The following is a 21762-nucleotide window of genomic DNA, read 5'->3' as shown; positions in this document are numbered from 1 at the left end:
GTTTAATAGCAGCTCCCTGAATTTGCATATCAAAACTGCATCCTCGCAAGCACCAAACTAATGCTGCCTGCCACCCTGGACTTTGGGTCTTGCTGTGACTTGACCCCAGTGCCCAAAGGAAGCTTTCCCTGCAACGGGAGGGTTCACACGGACACTCTCCCTCGTGGATAGTCTCCTCTTTAATAAACGGAGAGGTCGCACCGCCTCTGCCCGGACAACTCTATCTTCTTGGCTTTGTGGTGCGTGCAGAGAACCTAATACGTGAGATACCTGCTGGACCGTGCAGCTGAACCAGGGGCTTCAGCGGTGTCCCAGGAGCCCCGCAAGGGACAAAGGCAGGGTTACCCCGCAGGGAGCTCCGCGTGGGCTGGGACCCGCCAGGGGCTCCGGGCTGGGGGCAGGACACCGAGGCGTGACGCGACTGCGGGGCCATCGGGAGCTGCCGCCACGGCCGTGCGCGGGGCGGAGGCGCTGCGGGAGGCGCTGCGGGAGGCGGCGGCGGCCGCGGGAGGGCGCGGCGGGAGCGGCGCTGCGGGCGCTGCCGCAGAAGATGTCGGCGCGGCGGCCGTGGCCGTGCTGGCTGCTGCCGGCGCTGCTGTGCGGCGGCGCGGGGGCGTACGTGGTGGTCAGCTCGGTGTCGTGGCCGCTGCCCGAGGCGGGGGCGGCGGCGGACGAGCTGCACAGCTCCTCCACCGAGGAGGCGCTGCCCGCGCTGCTGGAGGAGGCGGGCGGCCTGTGGAAGCAGAGCTACCCGGCCTCGGCGTACCGCGAGGATGCGGCGCTGGGCCCGGGGCCGGCGGCGCGGCGGCCGGGGCAGGGGCAGGGCGCCGCCCCGTCCAGGATGTTCTCCTACCGGCGGGAGGGCGGCGCGGCGCCGGGCCGGGCCGGGACCGCCCGCTTCCTCGCCCGACACAACACCTGGGGCTTCGTGGCGACGCGGGCCGCCCGAGGAAAGGTACGGAGCCCGCGGCGGCCGCGGCACCCGGTACCCGCCCCACCACGGAGCGGCGCAAACTGCGGAGGAGAGAGAAATCGTGCTCGGAGCTCAGGCAGGGAGGATGCACGCGAAAACCGCACCAGAGGGACACCTAAAATAGCAAAATGTCAAGGCCAGAAAGCAGAGCTGCATCGCAGGGTTTGGAAAGGGGCTGTTTCAGGAGGATGAGGAGGAGAGCCTGCTGGGCTACCACACAATCTGCCCGTCCGTCCAGCTATCTCTGTCAGGAACAATAAACAAAATAGCTGGGCTGCTATTGGGGTCATTCTTTTCTCCAGCTTTAAAATATTTCCTTTTTTAAAGTGAAACGTTAGGATGAGACACAGCATCCAGTACCACTCGGACAAAAAGGGGAAAAAAGAGAAAAAAAAATTAAAAATGCATTCTTAACTTTCTGTTGAAAGTATTCACAGATTAATTAGCATATGATTTTGAATTAAATTTAGAAGCACGTAAGTCTTCAGGAAGCTCGGCTTAGTGGCAGTTAAAGTTATTGTGAAATACAAAGTAACAGATATAATTCCTCAGTGGAATTATAGCCATAATATAGTCTGCAGTTACCTGCCTCCAGACAGAACACAGAAGTAATACAGAAAAATCTGATTCATAATAAAATTTGAAATTTGGAGAGTGATGTTTGCTGCTTTGAATGCTGAACTATGCTGCCTGTGATCACAATTATTTTTGAGAATCCAGAGTAACATTAGCCTTGCATGACAGACTGAATATTTTAAGCAATGGGAACACATCCTGCAATATTACTGAGAGCTTTTTTTAAAATCGTAACTCTTAATAATAAACAAGGATTTGTATTTTCTAAGTTATGTAATATCATTAAAGCATTATTTCTAAGGGAAGCCAACAAAGACCATTTATAAGCACTCTAAGCATTAAAATTTTAAAGGCATATAAACATTAAAAATCAGAAAGCATGCTACCCAGGTAACAACATCATCCAGGGTTTTCTTATTAACTATTCATATTTAATTTGATTTTGTTGTAAAAGATTTAATGTATTGACAGATAATTTTACTGTTTAACATGTAATAGACCATGAGGAAAAAATATCTGAATGCATGAAAAAAAGGAGCAATTAACTGAATATCTGTCATTGCTATTTATAATGGGATGAAAAGCATAGTAGGAGTATATGTCATTCTGAAGCATATTAATGAGTGTCACTACTGGGCAAGGACATTTTTGCATGCATTATAACCACTGTGTGTACATAGGGCAGTGTATGGGAGAAAATATTTTTGAAAACTTGGCTCATTGGTGTCCCTTCTCTGCCATGAGAGGAGATGTTACTTAGGCTGGCTTGATAGTTGAGACACTCACCCCCCCCATCAGGAACTTGATGTTCCTGCCCAGGAAGCTGAGCTGATGTCCAGTTTGACTTCAAACACAATTCTAACTCAAATGCCTTCTTGTTTTTGCAAACAAATGCAGTCACACTGCAAGTCAAAACTAAAAGAGGAGGCACAATTAGAGTAAAAAGCAGGGTAAATAAGGCTCTGTATCCTTTTGGTTTAAGGAAAGATACCAGCAGTGGTTTAGAATAAACATTTCCTGGCATGAATGGCAGCAAAAAAAGAAATTCATGCACTTACACATTTTTAATTTGGTAGTTCCTTTAAGCTTAGTGTAAGAGAAAATGTTCCTGACAGTGTCATGGACAGGACTAGAGAGAAGCAATAGAAGAGAGATCTGTTTTCATAGAAGCATGACAGATCTAATTTAGAAGAAATGCTCTCATGATGATAGCACAAAGTGGGAGCAATGGGGCTGGCTGTCCTCTCTGCTAGAGCCCTTGAGGGAATCCCCCCCTTGAGAACTGTCTATGTGCAAAGAGGTAACCAGCTGCTTATTTGGATTTTGCAGATCCAAGGTATGCCCTACGGGAACTGTTTACTTCTCAGCGATGGTCCCATCAATAACAGCACTGGAATCCCTTTCTTTTACGTGACACCAAAGGACAACACTGTGACAGATCTTCTGAAGAATCCCATGGCTTCTCTGACCCTTCCAGAGGCAGATGGAAATTTCTGCAGGTAACAGTTTTATCTGCCTCCTACCACCTTCAGTGAGAACAGAGACCTCAGAGCAGAATGCTGGGTCCCCACCTTCAATGTCCTGCATTTATTTTTGACTCTCACAATCAGCTACATCGGTTGGGGTTTTTTTGGATTTTTTTTCCCAGTAAATTCCCCTGGTAAAGCATAGTAGAGAAAAGCAGAGGTGTCACTGAAGTATATTGTAGCATCAACAGCTGGAGTAGCTTTCAGCTTGAACATTGACATACCTAAATTTTAATCTCTTCTTGGATGTGCCTACGTAAAATCTAGGTGTTCAAGATCCTGTAATAGTCTATAGTTATCTAGACAATAAAATCCACAGAGTTTTAGAGGCTATCCAATTCACATCTTCACTCTGCTGAACTCTGCTCTGGAGGCCCTGCTAAATGCCTTGACAGGGCTCCAGCTCTCTGGGTTCTGTAAGAGGATCTCAGGCTCTCAGCTCACAAATTATATGCTCAAGCCTATGACATTCTGTCTGATTTCCACCTCTTCAGAGAGTATGATGAAATGTGATATCTTTGCAATTTTTTTACACCTTGTATATCACGAACAGTCAGAAAATGACCCCCCAAATAGAGAAATCCATGTCTGAGGTTCACCAGTCTACATCCAATCCCCAGTGCTTCTCTCCAGAGACAGCAGTGAGTTGACTTCTTCTTAATCGTACTGTAGAATCTTAGATGGCCTGTGACAGTGGTCACAGGGGTTTTCAGGTGAAGGTAAAGACGAGAATGTTGACTCCATGTTCAGAAGGCTTGATTTATTATTTTATGATATATATATTACATTATAACTATACTAAAAAGAAAAAGAAGGAAAGATTTCCTCAGAAGCTAGCTAACCTAAGAATAGAAAAGAATGAATAACAAAGATCTGTGTCTTGGACAGAGAGAGAGAGCCAGCTCTGCCATGAGTGGTCACTAAATCAAAACATCCACACAAGACCAGTCACGGACCCACCTGTTGCATTCCACAGCAGCAGATAACCATTGTTTACATTTTGTCTCTGAGGCCTCTCGGCTTCTCAGAAGGAAAAATCCTAAAGAAAAGGATTTTCACAAATGATGTCTGCGACAATGGCCCTTAGGGTTTCTTCCAACACAAGCCATTCTGTCATTCTAAGTCCAACCGCCTGCCACAGACAGGGACACTTTCCACTATGCCAGGTTGCCCAAAGCTGCATCCAGCCTGGCCTTGGGCACTTCCCAGGATGGAGCATCCGCAGCTTCTCTGGACAACCTGCTCCAGGGTCCCATCACCCTCACAGCAAAGAATTATTTCCTATCATCTAACCAAAACCTACTCACTCTCTTTTAGTTCAAATCCATTATCCCTATGCCCTTGTAAGAAGTCCTTCCCCAGCTTCCTTGCGGGCTCCCTTTAGGTACTGGATGTTTGCTTATAAGGTCTCCCTGGAGCCTTCTCCAGGCTGAACAACCCAAAATGCTCAGCCTGTGTTTGTAGGAGAGGTGCTCCAACCCTATGGTCATCTTCATGGCCTCCTCTGGACTTGCTCCAACAGCTCCATTCCATTCTTTGCATATAATGAATAACTTCAGATCCCCAAAGCCTTACATGTGTACAATATATCTATGTAACCTCAAAGATGACTCAATTTCCCCCTCCATTTTTGTCTCCTTGAAAAAGACATATCTCTACCATATGTTTGTTTACAGTCAATCATGTGGCAAACTTGGCTGGGTCAGCCTTGTGTGAAGTGTTATTTACAAAGGCCTCTTTACGTGACGAGGTACATGACACCGAAATTGTGTCAGACAGAACTCTGTTACCAAAGCAGGTCTTAGCTGACATTCCAAGCAGAGAGAGAGAGAGAACTGGTAAGAACAGACTCCTTCAGAAAGAAATGGCATTAACAGTTTTTATTCCACCTTAAGGTCATCTTTGGGGAAGGAGAGGTTTTATCTTAAGACTAGATTTCCCCAGCTGAGGATTGCCTTGAGTATCATCCCACCTCTCAAGCCTGCTAGCTGAGAAGAACCCTGGGAAAAGCAGGGAATGGTAAATATAAAACATTACTGTTCCACTTGTCTGTATTTGTGTTCAGAATATATTGTTTTCTAGAGAGTTATACGGTGGAAAAATGAAATGTTTCTTAGTCTGAAGCAGTACAAGTAATTTCAGGCTGACATCCTGTTCACAAGGAATAGAAATCATGGCTTCCTCTTACAATGTCAGACACCTAATAGGAAACTGCCATCACCAACATTTGTTAAGGTAATTCAGTCTTGAATGCTTGAGGAGGTCAGTGAAGTAGTGAAGTTAACACTGGAAAGGTTCTGCTTATTGCTTAAATATTTTCATTAAATATTTTGGATTAATAATTTAGAAAATAAACATATCCATTCTTTCACTGCAGGCTTAATGGCACTTATTCCTGCTTTCTGAGCTTTTTCATTCAGTCTAATAGTTAACTTACTATCCAGACCAAGTGCTTAAAAATGTATTTTAAGTCCTACGTCCTACTACCTAATGCCCTATTTTCAGAGGCCCGAGGCTCAGAGCAGCTTCCATTGATGATGTGTTAATGTTGAGCCCTTCTGAAAACCACACACCCACTTAGGCACTTAAGTGTGGCCTTTGATCCCTAACTTTAAACAGCCACTCTTGAAAGTCTTTCCCTCTTATGGCTTAGCAACATTACTGCCCTATTTACCTGTTTGGGAAGTGCCAATTCACAACAAAAGAGAAATGCTGCATGATATTACAGAAATATGAAATCCGTATACACTGCAAACCTTTGAGGATATTTATTCGATGTCTTTTTATTACATCACTATCAATTTCCAAATCCCTACTCTTCTGATCAGTATCCCAGATATTTGCTGCTGCTTGTTTGCAGCCAGGGAAACCTGGATTCTGTCACCTGACTCTCCCGTCCCCTCTGCAGCCTGAGACTGTGCTCTCTGGTGAGAAGAGCTCTCTGGGCCAAGAAGCTAAACCTGGATTTCCAAAACAGCTTAGTCCAAACTAATCACCATTTGCCACATCCCTGCTCTCCCTCCCTACCACCAGTCATGTGCTACCCTGCCCCCCATCACTTCTGGGTTTGCCTCAGCCTAAGCTGAAACATAAATGTGAAGAAAATTATCCTGACAGCAAGACTAAGTTTTTCTGCTGATCCTTCTTCTTTTCATCCTGTGGCCAGTACTGCTCCTGGCCTTGGAATCCCATCCCCACCCTCCAGCTGACCATATGGTGGACCTATTTTTGCTCAGCAACCCAGTGGAAACTTCTGGTTTGGTTGGATTTTTTTTTCTGGATGAGATTTCTACTGTCTTAGTGACTTGAATCAGCTCTTCAAGAGCCAGAGAAGAACAAAGGAGAGGCAAAAGGAAAAGAGAAGGTGGTGGAAAATAGAATATTCTCACTTTAGCAGGTAACCATACTCCAAAAATTGAGTTTACTACTGAATTGAGTACACAAGTTCAGAGTTTGATCACTGTTCCATGCATTATTTATTTTACCTTCAGTTTCTTTTTCATTATTTCTGAAGTTCTCATCTGGAACAGATGTTGGCTTGCATTAGTGCAAAGTCAAGCAATACAGACAATGAAAAGCTGTGTCTTTACATGAGCTACAGTTTTTGTTTTTGGTGATATGAAAATGTGAGCAAGCTTTGAGGCTGTCTCTCAGCAAGGAAGGGTATAGGCAATGGACTTTACCTTTCTTCTCTTCCCTTCCCCTATAACCAGGGTCAGAAATTAATGTATATATTAAACTAGGAAACCATGAGTGATTTTTGCATTTGAAAGCAGCACCCTCTGAAATGGCAGCCCAGCACAGCACCCCACTGGTACCCTTCTCAAAGGGCCTCTGTGGGCAATGTGACACTGAAGAAAACAGCAAGGTGTCCAGGCCCTACTGCCAGTGCTGGGGGTGGCCTGTCCCCAGCTTCAGTGTGCACTTGATCAGCTGAGATAGGCTATGCCATGCAAACAGCACACAGCAGCCTCAGTGCAGAGCTTTATGTGATGGCTCAAGTTTGGTGCAGCAAAAGTCTTCTTTACTAGCACTATATGACAGGCAAGACCTTTCCCTCTGTGAGACCTCAGGTCCTGCTAGTATTAAAATGGTATCTGTGAGGTCTTCTTTGCAAAGGAAAGTGTCATTCTTGTCAGACATTCTCTTCAATTGCATCAATAATTGTTTTGGTTTCAAAATAATTATGTAAAATAGCTAAATGAGTAATATTCTATGTGAGAAAGTTCATGTCCTTGCATACTGGCAATGCATTTGTAGCTTGGTTTCATGTGGAACTTCATTAGAATTCCATTATTAATCTACTCTGAGTTGCAAGAATCAAAATAAATGTGAGAGCTGATCGGTGCCTGTAGCCAATGCTCCTGGGAGTATTTGGCACTCTCCTGAAAAATGCTTCTGACCTATTGCATGCAAAAGAAATCTCTGGCCTTTAGAAAGAAAACATAGCTGACATTTCAATGTCTTCGTGTACCTAATGAATTTCAAGTGACTTCTGTACACCAATTTGATATTAAATTTATTTAGTAGCAAATTTCATTTGTTTTGTTTCAGAACAGACTCAAGTTCCAAACCCTGACAGTGAATATTTTCCCTTTCAAGGATGTGAGGAATACAGACTGGCCTTTATGGTGCTCCAGCCTCAATATTTAATCAGCTGGAGAGGAAATTTGAAAACCCTAAACTAATAAGAAAAATAACATTTCATATTGAAAGAAAGAGAGCTGCAATGCATCTGACTAGGCACTAATTGCAAGACATTTTAGTATTGCAGCTACAGTTTTGATTCCTCATCTCTGACCTAGAGATTACCATTTCCCAGAGGGAGATGGGCTGCCCCTCTCTGAGAAGGCTCTGATGGCCAGGATAGAGACAGCATTTGTTAGTAACTACACAGCATTTTATCTGAAGGCTGATAAATGGATAATAGAGGCAAGAAAAATTAAATGGTTCAGGGCTATAAATAGACTGGTATGTCTATGCCACTGACAAGCTGAAAAGATTGAGTTCCATTCGTGCAGCTTTCAGAGGGAGCAAGACCAAGCCCGACATTAAAGCATAGAGCAGCTATTGTTCTAAACACATTTCACAACACACAGGCTGCTCAGAGGATTCCTCTTTCCAAGTAAGCTCCTCAGTCTGCCTCATTACAGCTGCAGCCTGGAAAACAGGCAATTAATTTTAAACGTGTGTCACCTCCTTGACATCAGGTTCAGCGCATTCACAGGGACACACTGCAGCTTTCTTAGAGAAGGAGCAGTTACATGGCTGCCATGAACTGCTTTTCATACAAGGGAAAAGCAGCGAGCTTTGGAGTCAGTCCACCTTTGGTTTATTTCCTGCTATTAGCTGAGGATGGTGTTTCAAATCCCCACTGCAGACCATGAGTGATTTTCATGAATTCACATTCCCCTCCTGATTTATGATCTCCATCAGAGCCGTTTTACCCACCATGCCCATCTGGTGCTGGAGGTAGCAGATTGGCATGATCAGGCAGATGTCTTCAGTGGACATAAGCTGACTCTGTAGGTTTCCTAAATGCTGCATGGAAAATGTTGGCAGGAAGTGCTGAGCCACCAAGCCATGGGAGGAAAAGAGGAATTTTGTGGGTCTGGGTTCCTGCTGTGTGGTGGATCAGCAGCATGCACAAACATCCAACTTCATTCCCTGGGCAATCCTGGGGGACAATAAAGCTGCCATGGGTGGAAGGCACAACCTTTGAGATGTCATATGGCCACACAACATGTAACTCCTGCTAGGTTTGTAGATCCTGTTGTTAATACGAGGATTAATATAACAAAGAAATCTGGTACTGTACCTTCACACAATGAGAAATTACGCATGCAGAAGACAAAGGCTGAATTCAGACATCCATTATTTTTTGAGATCCACCTCCTGATTCTGTGGCACAGATATATTTCTAGTTCTGGTATTTATATTGGCCCTTTTTAGTCATATGCAAATAATTATGTCAGTAGTTGTTCCTGAAAAATCTGTACTTAAAAAAATCTGTATTTCAAAAAAATTTAAAATTCATGTACCAAATTAGAAAGTCAAACATGAAACCTTCTATCATCATGACCCAATGCACACAATACAGCTCTAAATTACTATTTTTCCCGTATTCTTAAATAGCCAACTTCCTAAAATCCCTTTTCTAGTGAAATAGCGTTTCTCTGATTCTGTTTACAGAAATAGTTCATGCTGTGATTCTTTTTTTTCTGCATGAATTGTCTATGGTTAAACTATATAAAAGCTTCCTGTCTGAAACACAGAGTTCAGCTGAAGAAATGCAGATGTTATTGTCAATGGAGAGAGGCAAACAGACTGGCTTCACATAACACATTGTAATTAAACCATTTTACAAAGGATTATCTTCTAGAAAGAATGAAATTATTTAAAATACATTAACTATTATTAACATTATCACATTAAATACATTAACATATTAAAACACATATACTAGGAGCACAGGCTCACTTAGATGAATAGAATAGCCACTACACCAATACACTTTAGCTGCCTGACTTGACTTCAGATTCAGAACAGAAGACTTCTTCCAAAAGCAAAGATGTTCTAACTAACTTTGCTGGCTCCCAAACAGGGCTGTTAGAGAAATTCTTGTGAAAATCAGAGCAGGGCAGATCTGCCTAGCCATATCCTGTTGAAGGCTAGCAACAGCTTTTCAGATTATGAAATTGCTTTCAGTGGAGATTTTGTTTGACGTTCATGCCATGCAGATTAGCAGCACCAATACATTCTTTCTGCTTCAGAGACTCTGGTAGTTAGTGGTGAACAAATGAAATGAATGAGAAGTGCAACTTACTTTTCAAAATGAATCACATTTATGAATCAAAATTATATGCACTTTACAGTAATTCTCTAAGGACTGAACATTCCCTCCCTTCCTTTTTGTAGATTTTAGGGGACAAAAATCCTATGATGCATTTTATATAGCAGAAAATAACTGCCTTTTCACCTTGTGCCCAGTTTGAGGCCATGTGAAGAGGAGCCCGGTGCAGGGTGTGACAGTCACCTACCTTGCATCCATGGACAGGCATGAGCTGTGTCAGCAGCCAGTCCCCATCTCCTAATTACATAGGTTTTCATGACTGCTACCATTATAGGAGAGCTTAGAATGTGTGGAAGCAATCATTGCCCTTATGCCACTCATGAGCTGTGGGCTTTAAAGTAGGAAAAAATGTAGGGAAATTGTTTTCTGGGGCTTTCTTCTTGGATTTCTGTCTCTTCTTTTCTGCAATAGGAGAAAGCTCTTTCTTTCCCAACTTCTTTTCTCTTCAACTCTGAAGAAGTAGAGGGATAAGAACAGTGATTTCTCACATGGCAGTGAGAAATGTGTTCAGGGGACATATGTGTATCTTCCCAGGGAGGATGGAAGGTCTTGTTTCACTGGGGAGTGGAGGAGAAGAATGTCAGCTCCTTTGTGGGAAAAGAAGTCTGGGAAAGAAGAAAAAGAGAAGGATTCCTCTGCATAGACCCCTGCTTCCACACCCAGACTGGAACAGTACTTAACCCTCCTGCCTTTCTCCTGCCAGTTCCACTTCTTGGGAGTACCTGGCTTTCCTTCCCAAGTGCCTTCCAAACTCTTAATTTGCTTTTCCTGTTGATCTGTGGCAGATCAGTGCCACCTCACTAATGGATTGCAGAGGCTGAGAATGAAGATAATACTCAGGGATACTTTGGTCAGAAACCAGGAGACAGACCACCATCAGTCAAAGCAGAGATCTCAGCTGTGAAAGGAAATCCTAATCAATTCCCAACATCATCATCTTATGTGCCAATATAACCACAGCAGCTTGAAGTATAAGTTCATAACACCTAGACTTGGATAGTTGCTGCATAAAAACCTTCTAATTAAACTCCAAGAGATGGCTAGTGTAGTAAACAATTTAATGAGTAGGTGGCACTCTTTAGTCTGAGCCACTCTTGAACCAGGACCCAGAAATTGCGGAAGTGTTACACAGTAAAATAAGTGGGACACAGTCATTAGCAGTGTGCTCTGCAGCATTGCATTTCTGTTGGGAAATACTTTTTACTTGGATGCTGGCCTCTCCTTAAGCTCAGTAAAGCTGGCACCTTTGTAGGTGATATCTTCTCACACACTTGGAAGAAAACTGCCTGGACTGGGTCAAACTCTGCATACCTACTTTGCTCACTGTAAGCAGAGGAACAGCAACAATCAATTCTTCTGTCTTCACAGATCAGATGAATAATTAAGATGATATCTCTTAATGCCCTGTTTTCTCATAAAATGCATAAGCTGAATCTTCTTCCATTTTAATCTGACCTTCCTAATTTTTTGCAACAAAGCCTATGTATTTGAAATAAGCATGAAAAAAAGAATGTGTTCTCTATTGCTTGGTTTTGTTTCACAGTTACCTGCTTTCTCTTTCCCTCAGTTCATATTTTACTGTGGCATTCATGAAGTCTTCTCTATGGAGACAGAGGGCTTGATTCTGGTAAAGACAAACCACCTGAGAAACCACCTTGGGTTTCCTCAACAGAGCAACAGTGTCACCATCTCTACCCCTGACTCTGCCTCCCCCTCACACCCAGTCAGCAGCACACAAACGTTACATAAAGCTGCTCCTCTGCATCTACTCGTTCTGGTGCTAGCAAAGATGAGAGGAACTCAGGGACTGAGAGCTGAATATGTATTTATACAGAGGCAAGAAATGTCTATTAAATGCATGATTTGACCTCTACAAATGAAAATTAGGAATGTTTAAGTAAATTATTTATTATCTTTAGTAAAAATATGACATAAATCCCTGACTATATCACCTTGCTCCACGGAAGCAAATCCTGCATTTGTATTAGTTGCACTGGCAACAACACTGAAAACTGAAGACCCATTCACAACATTTAGAAATGGTAGCTGTAAGTTTAGTGGGTTTTGATGGTTTAAGAAGTATAAAAGTAATCAAACATCATTAGGGAAATACTGTGCCAAAAAAAGAAATGCAGAAGCAGATTCACTTCAGAATATGAAGGGTTTCTTTGAAAAAGAAAATACTAATGCTAATGTCAGATTAGAATACAAGGTTCCAAGATTTCCTGGAACAAAAAACCTATGATAAGAGGCAGAACTGAAGGCAAAACCAAGAAAGCAATAACAGTGTGCTGAACTCAGATGTATCATTGCCCTGTTCAGCTCTTCCAAAACTTCACCTAACACAATCTCAACAAATAATTTGTTTGAGTCTTTTCCCAGAAAACAAACTGACTCTCCAGAATATTATTCCAATATGCAAAATTCAGTTTGAATAATTTTTACTGGGAAGATAGTATTATGTGTGTCAATTAGTGTAGCACCTTCATGAGAATTTACAGAAAACTGTAAACAAGAAGAAGCCAGGGTGGAAAACATCAAAACATAAAAAAACCTATTCAAGCTATGGATGCACAGTGTGTGGGCTTTGTTGCCAGCCAAATATGTGGAGAGCAGGTTTTCATGTCAATTGTGGAAGAGTCACATCAGACACTACTCCTATTAGGCAAAACTTTCTCAGCAAAGGCAGGCAGGGTTCACTGCTTAACCACAGCTACATCAGCTCTATTGCCTACTCAAAATCAAATATTATGCTTTCAGAATAAACATGGACTTGCACAAAAACACCAAATAATTGTAATCTGAGTAGGTCAGATGAAAACTTCTCACTGCTCCTGATTACATCCAAAATCACCTCAATCTGCTCTGTGAAACACAGACATCTTTTTATAACAATCTCTTTCAAAATCCTCTTTTTAAGTAATTAACCACGTATTACCTAGGAGCTGTGTGCAAGAAGGACACTTGCAAATATTCCTGCTTTTCCTGGCTCTTCAGTTGTTTTATGATACTGTTTGGCTGTGGAGGAAATTGTATTATATATCCAAATGCACAGTTAATTTAAAGCAATTTCCTGAACTCAATTTCTGAATACATAAACATATGCAGAGGGCTTTGGATACAGTATTAGGATTAAGCATAAAAGATAACAATAGATCAGGAGATTGCTTCAAATGGACTTGAACACTTCACCATCCAAGGCAAAAGTGTGAATGTGCACTACCCTGGCTGCTGGACACACAGACCCTCAGCTGACACCCTCTGTATGTAGGATTGGCTCCGTTCTCTTCAGCTGTATTCACTGTATTTGCCTTAATTTATTTGTGTTCTGGTGGGTGAGCATCTCACAGGGCCATGGATGATGGGCAGCCACACAACACCCAAAGCCCACACAAAAGAAACCCCAGAAGCTACAGGTGTCCCTGGGGCATGGAGCTGTGTTCCTTAGGGAATTCCAGGAGCTATGGGTGTCCCTGGAGCTGTGTTCCTTAGGGAACCCCAGGAGCTATGGGTGTCCCTGGAGCTGTGTTCCTTAGGGAAGGAGCACTTTCAGGACTCTGGAACCCAGACATGAAGTGACATCTTCAGCAGGCAGTAGGAGTCAGTGCTGAGGATCTATGGTGTACCAAGGTGATCATGTAGACAAGTTTGTACTCTGCATACACACTGATAGAAATAAACCCAAGTGCCTGGGCAGAGAATGCAGATTTTTGAGTTCTCAGAACATCACTTTTATAACTTAAAAGATTTTACTAGAGAAAATTAGACCATTATAAGTTGATGTGGATAGAAAGTTTGAGTCTGATCTTTGGCCTTGACCCTTCCTCCCATCAGTAAGCATAGGAGAGGAAAACAAGTGGAATTTGTCCAAAAGTTGTTAAACCGAAAATCCCCTTCAGACAACTGCTGCTCCAGACTGAACATGTCACTGAAATAGTGTCCCTGATGTGACTGCAAATGGCACTTTGGGGGTCAGGCTGCAGACAGTGGCAAGTGTTTATCGGACACAGTCAAGTATCAATCAGCCTCCTGTACTTCCTTACATATCTCTGTTCATGACCCTCTATAGAAAAGCAGCTATTTTATCTAATGAGCTACACAGTCTCTCATAACCATCTGTGGAGAATCTGCAGGTGTTAAATTAGCTGCAGGAGGATGCCCATATGTTTCCTGCATACACTAGACACACATTGAGAAATATAACCAAAAATGAAGCCATTGCAGACTGCACACACTTAAGGCTAAAGGGCTCAAGCCAAGATCTTTAAGTAAAAATGTACATGGATGAGATGTAATTTACTGTGATTAAGACACAGCAAAGAAGAAATGCAGCTTTCATTTCCTAATGTAGTTTCTTGGGCTGATATGGGAACATGGTTCCCTGAGACACTGAGCAGTCTCAAACTGCTGGCAGCAGGACTTTGGGCTGCTCAGTATTTGCCAGGATCAAGCCTTTGCATTCATTTCATACACTATTTTTTTTGCAATTGGTAGATTTACTTATGATTTATATCCTTGTATTGTATATGTCAGAGTCAGCAATTGCATTGCAGTTACTAATGGGAGTTATTTATTATTACTATATACAAAGAGCCAAAAAGTAGCAAATACCTTCCCTGGCTTGGTCTGAAGGCAATTGGAGAACTTTTCTATTTGGTATAAAACACTTGAAAAATGGGTAAAAAATGAACAAGGATTGATTTTCTAGGATAAGCACAATGAAAAGACCTTATGTTTTACATACAGATACACATATTCATACTCTTTTCTGTAGGCATAGACACAGACTAACCATCTCACTACTTCTCAGAATCCTGAATACAGGTCTGTACATCTGCCTGGGAATACTGCCATTTTCACATTTTTTTACAATCCAGTATATACTAATCCAATTCTTGTGAGCATAAATTAAGATTAATCAACTATCTACAGCAGAGCTATGTGTCAGTCGAGTGTTCCTACCAGACTTCCCCCCTCCACCAAACAGTATAGCTGGGAGTAGAGAAGACCCTCAAGGCTTGACAAAGCTTTTTATATGTGAGCAGGAGTCCACACTTTTCCAAAAACCCTTAAGAAATGCAAGCAAGCTGTTACTCATGAGCAATTTTCTCTGTGCACAGAAAAAACGTGATTGATCCAGAGGATCCAAGGTGCGCCAGGCTGACTCTCACAGGACAGATGGTCACGGTGCCTCCAGAGGAAGTAGAATTTGCCAAGCAAGCAATGTTTTCCAGGTCTGTATCTAACATGCACATAGAAGAGTGCAACCCATGGGTTTGAGACAAATACACAAATGTGGCCTTTTGGTACAGAAAATCTGAGAAATAACAAGCCTGACCTTTGCTTTGGGGCCATGAATCATGCTGGCTTCTGCGTGGCTTGGAATAACAGACCTTTTAACTCTTGAGGAAATGAAATATGGAAATGCAGTTAGTTAGTGTTGGACTCTGGTAAGGCACACGTGTTATAATCTGGGGATTATGAAGATATGTCACTGGTTCCAAGGAGAGATTCCATAATTCCATGGTGTATTTGTTATCTTTAAATATTCTACCCCACTTTATGACAGGTAGTGGACTCAGAGACAGAGCAGAGGTCTGCTGCCTTTGGGTTTACAAACATTTTCAGGGTGGAGCTTACAAGTTTAATTACATCTCCTAACGTCCCAGCTGCTTCAAAGCCATAGTACTGACTGAACAGTCTCCTTTGAACAGATGCAAGCACAACCCAGATGTGTAGCACACACACAGGGTGTGCCCCCATGCCCTTCAGTGGGTTTCCAGAATTACAGCGTGAAAAACCCAAACCTTAGCGGGAGCACACACCTCCCACACAGGCTGCCAGGGATTGTCCTCCAGGTGCACCTTGCCTGGTCAATCAAATACTGCTGGGAAACTGGGATGAGCTTGGATCCAAAACAGCCCAGAGATGATATTCCTTCTGACCTACAGGATGGGGTCAGGGTGGGACTCTGTCAGTGTGTGTGCCACCAATAGCAAAAATGGGACCATGAACAGATGGAGCCACATTGACACACAAGCCTTCTTTACAAACTTCACAGGAATTAGATTTCCATGTGATCCAGAGTCTACCAGCACCTCAGCAGAGGATGCTCTGCTGTCAGGGTGCAAGAGTCAGAATAATAAAGTGAGGGCTGTTGGGACACATCCAGTGCCAGCAGCATCTGATGCCACTTACCAACCCCAGAATCATAGGTGCTCAAAGGGACAACTCAGAAAATGGTAGGAAACACCATTTTCCCAATGAGAGGGAAACCAAGAAGTTGCCAAACCAAGCACCTCTGCTCAAGGGTCCTCTGCAGGAGCAGAGGGCAGTGAGCCAACCCTGCCCAGACTTGCAGCACTTCCCACCCATGTTCCTGTGAACACTGACTTGAACTGTGGTATCCACTCTGTGCATCACGGCTGAGCTTCCCACAGCTACACCTGCTGGGGTTTGGGGAGCAGACATCTGCACCCAGCCAGGGAGAACCTGTGTGACCTAGCTGTAAGGGAGACCAGAGAAATGAGAGGATGAGACCAGAGAAAAATACAGGATGAGACGGCTGTCGGAGGTGACAGCTTGCAGAGACAATGCTCGGCCCAGTTTTATTAGTCCTCTCTCTGTACCACAATTGCTACCAAAGATGTAGTATTTTCAGGATGCTCTTTCCTTTAAACAGATACAAGCACAACCCTGACATACATTCAAAGAGTTTTCTCTAACTATGTTTCACTTCCTCAGAGACCAAACAACATCTATCTTCAGAGACAGGGTTCTGCAGTGGGGGAAGGTGGTGATGGCTGGCTGCCTGTGTGGCAGTTCTCTCCTGACTGGGGTGAGGAAGATCATAAAGCTTGCAGCAAGGAAGGGCCAAAAAGATGAATGGTGGTTCTCATATCTCAGGTTTCACTCTAGCTGAGCACACCAGGCTGAAGAAAAAAGCAGACCATGCATATGCTTTGGCACATCTTCTAGTATTTTTTTTGCTTTTCTTTGTCCCTCCAGGCACCCAGTGGTAAGAAAGTGGCCTCGTAGCTATGAGTGGTTCTTCATGAAAATGAACATTGAACACATCTGGCTTCAAAGCTGGTATGGAGAAGTTTCTCCCATTGCAGTAGAAGAGTATTTAAAAGCGGTTCCAAATAAAGGATGATTGAATGGGCTTTGAGAAAAAAATCTCCTGAGTTTCCTTTCCAAACACTTTTAAAATTTCATGGTAGATGGTTTCTTTACAGTGAAATTTTTCTTCTTCTCCCAAAAGGCTTTAAAATAGCCCTGTGTCACATGGAGTGGAGTGAAAATAAATCAACACAGACTTTCAAATTATAAAGGAGAGGTGGATATTAGCCCTACCCTGCAATGTACAGACTTGTCATTTCAAGCAGGCAATGCGTCATCTGAAATGCTGTTTTTAAAACGCTTTGTATCTGTTTGTTTTGACTTCTATTGCTGTGCACCCACAGGGAAACTACACTATGTGCTAAATATAATGTTCTGAATTGCAGAAAATGCAAATTGCCTACTCAGAACCCTCTATGCATTGTGGAGGTATTATTGCTGCTTGGTCTCTCTTGATTTGTAAGTACTATAAGAGAAACTTAATAGCTGCAAATTTAGGTATTTAAGTTATTTAAGTTAAAAAACAAATTATTTGCTAAAGCTGTCCTCATTTGCTAACTTCTCTTTTCTATGTGTGCTTTTCCCTAATTAGATAATTTGATGTTTCACTTGGAAATTGAGTAAAACTTCTCTCTTTAGCAGAAAAAATGCAATCAGTTCAAAAAACACAGCTCCATATAACTTGTCTCTGACACAAAGCTGGTTAAACACATTAAAGGCCAAAATCAAATCAGCCCCACAAGGATTATCTCAATACAAGTATAAACATTCTCCTAAGAAGAATTTAAGTAAATGTTCTCAGCTAGTCTGTTCCTGTTGAGACAGAGAAAGTATTTTCAATAGCCTGTAGTCCCAATTCTTTTTTGCCTCCCTGCTCCAGCCACTGCTTTATTTTTAACTGGCTTGTGCAACTGATTTTTTGTAAGCCCTCACTAACTCACTGAGGGGTGGAGTCTGTTCCTTAACTCTGTTTCCTCACCAAGATTTAAAGGGCTGATTCACGCATTTATTTTTTAAAAAAGCCCAAAGTTGGTAGGTATTTCCAGTCATGAAAACTGCTTTTCTTGGTGTGGAAAGTGCAAACTTTGTTGCAAACACATTATGTGTGGGCTTCTCATGTGGTAATACTAAAAGAGTTCAAAGGTATTTTAATCACTGTCAGCTCTTTCTCTAGATGTCCTCCTGGTAAACTTATTCTGCAATTCTTAAGGGTATCACAGAAAGAAAATTCCCATGGCTAACCAAGTCACCACACAGTTTGAAAATTATGTGGCTGCTCTCCCTGTTACATGAGGAAGGAGACACATTGAGATGGGGTTTATGTGCCTGTGGGAAAGGTCTTCCAGCATCCTTGGGAGAGCACCTGAGCTCTGGTCATCAACCTGCACCACATCTGGGCTGGGGAGGAGCCTGGGTGAGTACCCTGAGCTTGCACAGGTTAATCCCTGGGCAGAGCTCAGAGGCAGCTGCATGAGCTATGATCAGCTGGAAGCCAATTAAGTGTAGCTGAGCTTATTTTGGCTCGGGCATGGAGAGAGAGACAGTCATTCCCAGAAGAGCTGGGCACCGTGCTGGTGTAACTGCAAGGGGCCCCAGAGTGCCCAACTTAGCCCTAGGGCGAGTCCCAGCCCCCCAGGTATCACTACTATTCCTGATATTCTGTAAGAAGCCAAGGCAAATGAGGGGGGAAACCTTGTTTAGACACTCACTAAGCTTTTTTATTCTTGTCTCATTGCCAGAGACTTTGTTAGCCGTGCAGATCTTTTGCTGAGGTAATTACACAAAAGGAGGAAGTGTCCTGCCTGAATCTATTTCCTTTTTTTTTTTTTTTCTTGGCAGATGAGCTGCATTTTCACATTTGAGTTCGCCCCTTAATCTTGCATTGTGTAATACTGAAGCAAGATGGCTTGTTCTATACAGATTTATAGAATACCATCAAGTGAAAACCTCCTTGATTCCTATAATTTTGCCATGGAGATCTTTGTCCACTATGGATTTGATGACTTTGTCCATTAGGATTAATGGGATTTTAAAACTGTGTTCAACAGGAACAATACCAGTCCTTGTAAGAGAATTTCAGAGGTGTAACATTCCTGTAAAAGTATAATTACATATTTCCTTATCCCAGTTCACCACTATTCCCAGAGAAACCTGAAACCCCCATTCTGCCCCCCACTCCTACATACACATAGATTAAACAAATCCAGAGTACAATCTCAATGTTTAAACAAGCTGAAGAAGAGAGGAAGAATTTTAGAACTGCTACTGTTACTATACTCTCAATTTCCCATTCACTTCCCCTGGCAACAGTGACATGGTCCTATGTCCTATCCATTACCTCATTAACAAGCCTTGAAGCAGTAAGGGGTTGTGTCAAGAAGGTTAGAAGAGCTTTAATAGTTTAAGAAGTCAGTGTGTACTAAAAAAAGGTTTTGAATTTACAACACACTACTTGTTATAGGCTGCCTCCCTGCATACACAGATTAATTGGAGTCGCTTCTGTATTGTAAAATGACACATTCATCAAGATGATTTTCTGTATGGACCTGCTGTGAGGCTCCTGACAGAACCTTAAAAAATGAAATGCTTGTGACATGTAATGTGACAAAAGGGGCCTCATGAAGAAATACTGTCTTATATCACCTGTTCTCATTTCATGCTTCTTTAACCCAAGGAATAACTACCATGTGAGTCCTTGAAAGTCTGTAGAAATTCATAGAACTTCATCAAAAATACGACCTGCAGATTTTGAGTGGAATTTTACAGACCAAAAAAAAAGGGAGGTGACAGTATTTGCTTGTTTGAGCTTTATATTATTATTTATAGGCTAGTTTTAACTTTTCTTCAAACAGACAAATGTCTCAAGTAATATTGGTCATCACGTGGCAAGTGGTGTTTATTGAAGCTTTTAACCCAGAGTTTTATCTCAAATACAATAAAAACTTCCTTAAGACTGTAGAGTCTGATTTTGCTTCAGTTCAATATCAAAAATCCCATTTATTTATTGAGCTTTAATTATTGGATCAAACAAGCATTTTTTTAAATCTTGATAAGCTCTTCTGTATTTATTAAGCATTTCAACTAGCTGATGTGTAATTTCCATGTGTTCTGTATTTTCCTTATTTCTGAAGCTTCCCAAAAAAAAAAGGCTGTGCAACATGGTTAAAATTTTACCTGTGGTATTGGAATAATGAAAAGATGTATTTAGTAATTACTGTATACTTGAAAAAAGAAAAATGATGTTGAAAAGTTGAGTTCTCACTTCTTGCTAACTTGGGCAAAAGAAATGCAGGTACAGGATTTAGGCACAGCTATTTTGAACTGGTGTTCTTATTTAATCAAAGAATGTTGTTTCTGATGAAATTTTCATCACTTCAGTGGTTGAAATGCAACCTGTCTCATTTCTGGATATGTAAATTTGCAATGTACTTTGATTTCTAAAAATATTGAAAGTTGTTAACAAAATGGCCATGAAGAAATGTAAATAAAACAAATTTCAAAGCAGAAACTGTATAAGAATATTCTTCAGTATAGCATTTGCCAGAGTAACCCACATTGTGCAAACAATCATTACAATTTCTGTCTGATCTGAACATCTGTTTTGGTTTTTTCTCCCTGAGTTTTCCTGGAACAAGTTAATTTCTCTCAAAATATTTGTGGGAACTGAGACTCCAACTTGCCTTTTCTCTGGGGAGAAAAGTCTAGTCAAGCACCTTTTATCGTTCCTTCATCTTCTGTTTATTGTGTTCTTTGCTTTCATTGTAGCAGTTAAATGTCACTCTTAAAGTTCACTCTTCTTTTTTGCATGTAGGAACTGAGCACTCATCTCTTCAGTGTGCATTAATAGTGTTTTGGAAGTTTCCTCAGTGCTATTTCTTCCCTTGCCAACCCAGCTCTTACAAGTTCTTGTTACAGCTTGTTCTCTCCACTTTCCTCTGATGCGTTTTCTTAAGCCAAGTCTGACAATTTACCTTCTCATCTTGTTTTCCCATACCATCTCCTTTCAACAAAATTCAAGCTCTCATACTAAAATTCATATCCAATAAAAAATAGAATAGAATAGAATAGAATAGAATAGAATAGAATAGAATAGAATAGAAGCCTATGTTAGGATCAAATAACAGCCTGTGTTTCCTATTTACACTTTAAATCTTTCTCTTGCCACTACTTGGACTGCATTTACTGTAAGAACTGTGACCACAGTTCCCTACCCTACACAAATCTCAGTCAACACCAGCTTCTTATTTCCAGTAATCTGTATTTTTAAAAGAACACTTCCTGCAGCTGGTTTCTTCCTCTTTACTTACTGTTTTTACATTTAACCCATTTCTGGAGTGATGTCAATTCTGACTAAACTATGTGTCTTTAATTTACTTACAAAAAAACAACCAAACAAAAATCAAAACAAAACAAAAAATCAACAAACCCCAACCAAACCCTAATTTGAACATTTTTGGAATCACTGAAGTACTTTGAGATTTTAATCTTCTTTTTGCTAAATACTGAATTTGTGCTTCTTCCAAATTGTGTTGCTTATTATTGTTCAATAAAGCTCACCTTTTACCTGCCTTTTCACTGCTAGCACCTCCACATGCCCTCTCCCGTCGAACATCTTGCTAGATGCTCCTGTTTCCTTCCCTCTTTTCCCTAACTTTTTACATTAACTCTAATTTTTCTGTCTTCTTCCCTCAGCTTCTAAGTTCTCCACAGCC

At 41.8% G+C, this 21762-nt stretch overlaps 1 protein-coding gene across 1 annotated transcript; it reads left to right on the top strand.

Moving 5' to 3' along the window:
- The first annotated feature begins 550 nt into the window (after window positions 1-550).
- CREG2 (cellular repressor of E1A stimulated genes 2) lies at window positions 551-17559 on the top strand. Its single transcript, XM_054271540.1, has 4 exons — window positions 551-955; window positions 2879-3048; window positions 15049-15162; window positions 16937-17559. The coding sequence occupies exons 1-4, from the start codon at window positions 551-553 to the stop codon at window positions 17082-17084; spliced, it is 837 nt and encodes a 278-aa protein (XP_054127515.1). The 3' UTR covers window positions 17085-17559.
- Window positions 17560-21762: the final 4203 nt, after the last annotated feature.

Source organism: Melozone crissalis, unplaced genomic scaffold (genome assembly GCF_028551555.1).
Source record: "Melozone crissalis strain CALT ecotype California unplaced genomic scaffold, PUWL_Pcris_2 ptg000013l_1, whole genome shotgun sequence".
NCBI classification, from domain to species: domain Eukaryota; kingdom Metazoa; phylum Chordata; class Aves; order Passeriformes; family Passerellidae; genus Melozone; species Melozone crissalis.
This window is presented reverse-complemented; position numbering and strand designations above follow the sequence as displayed.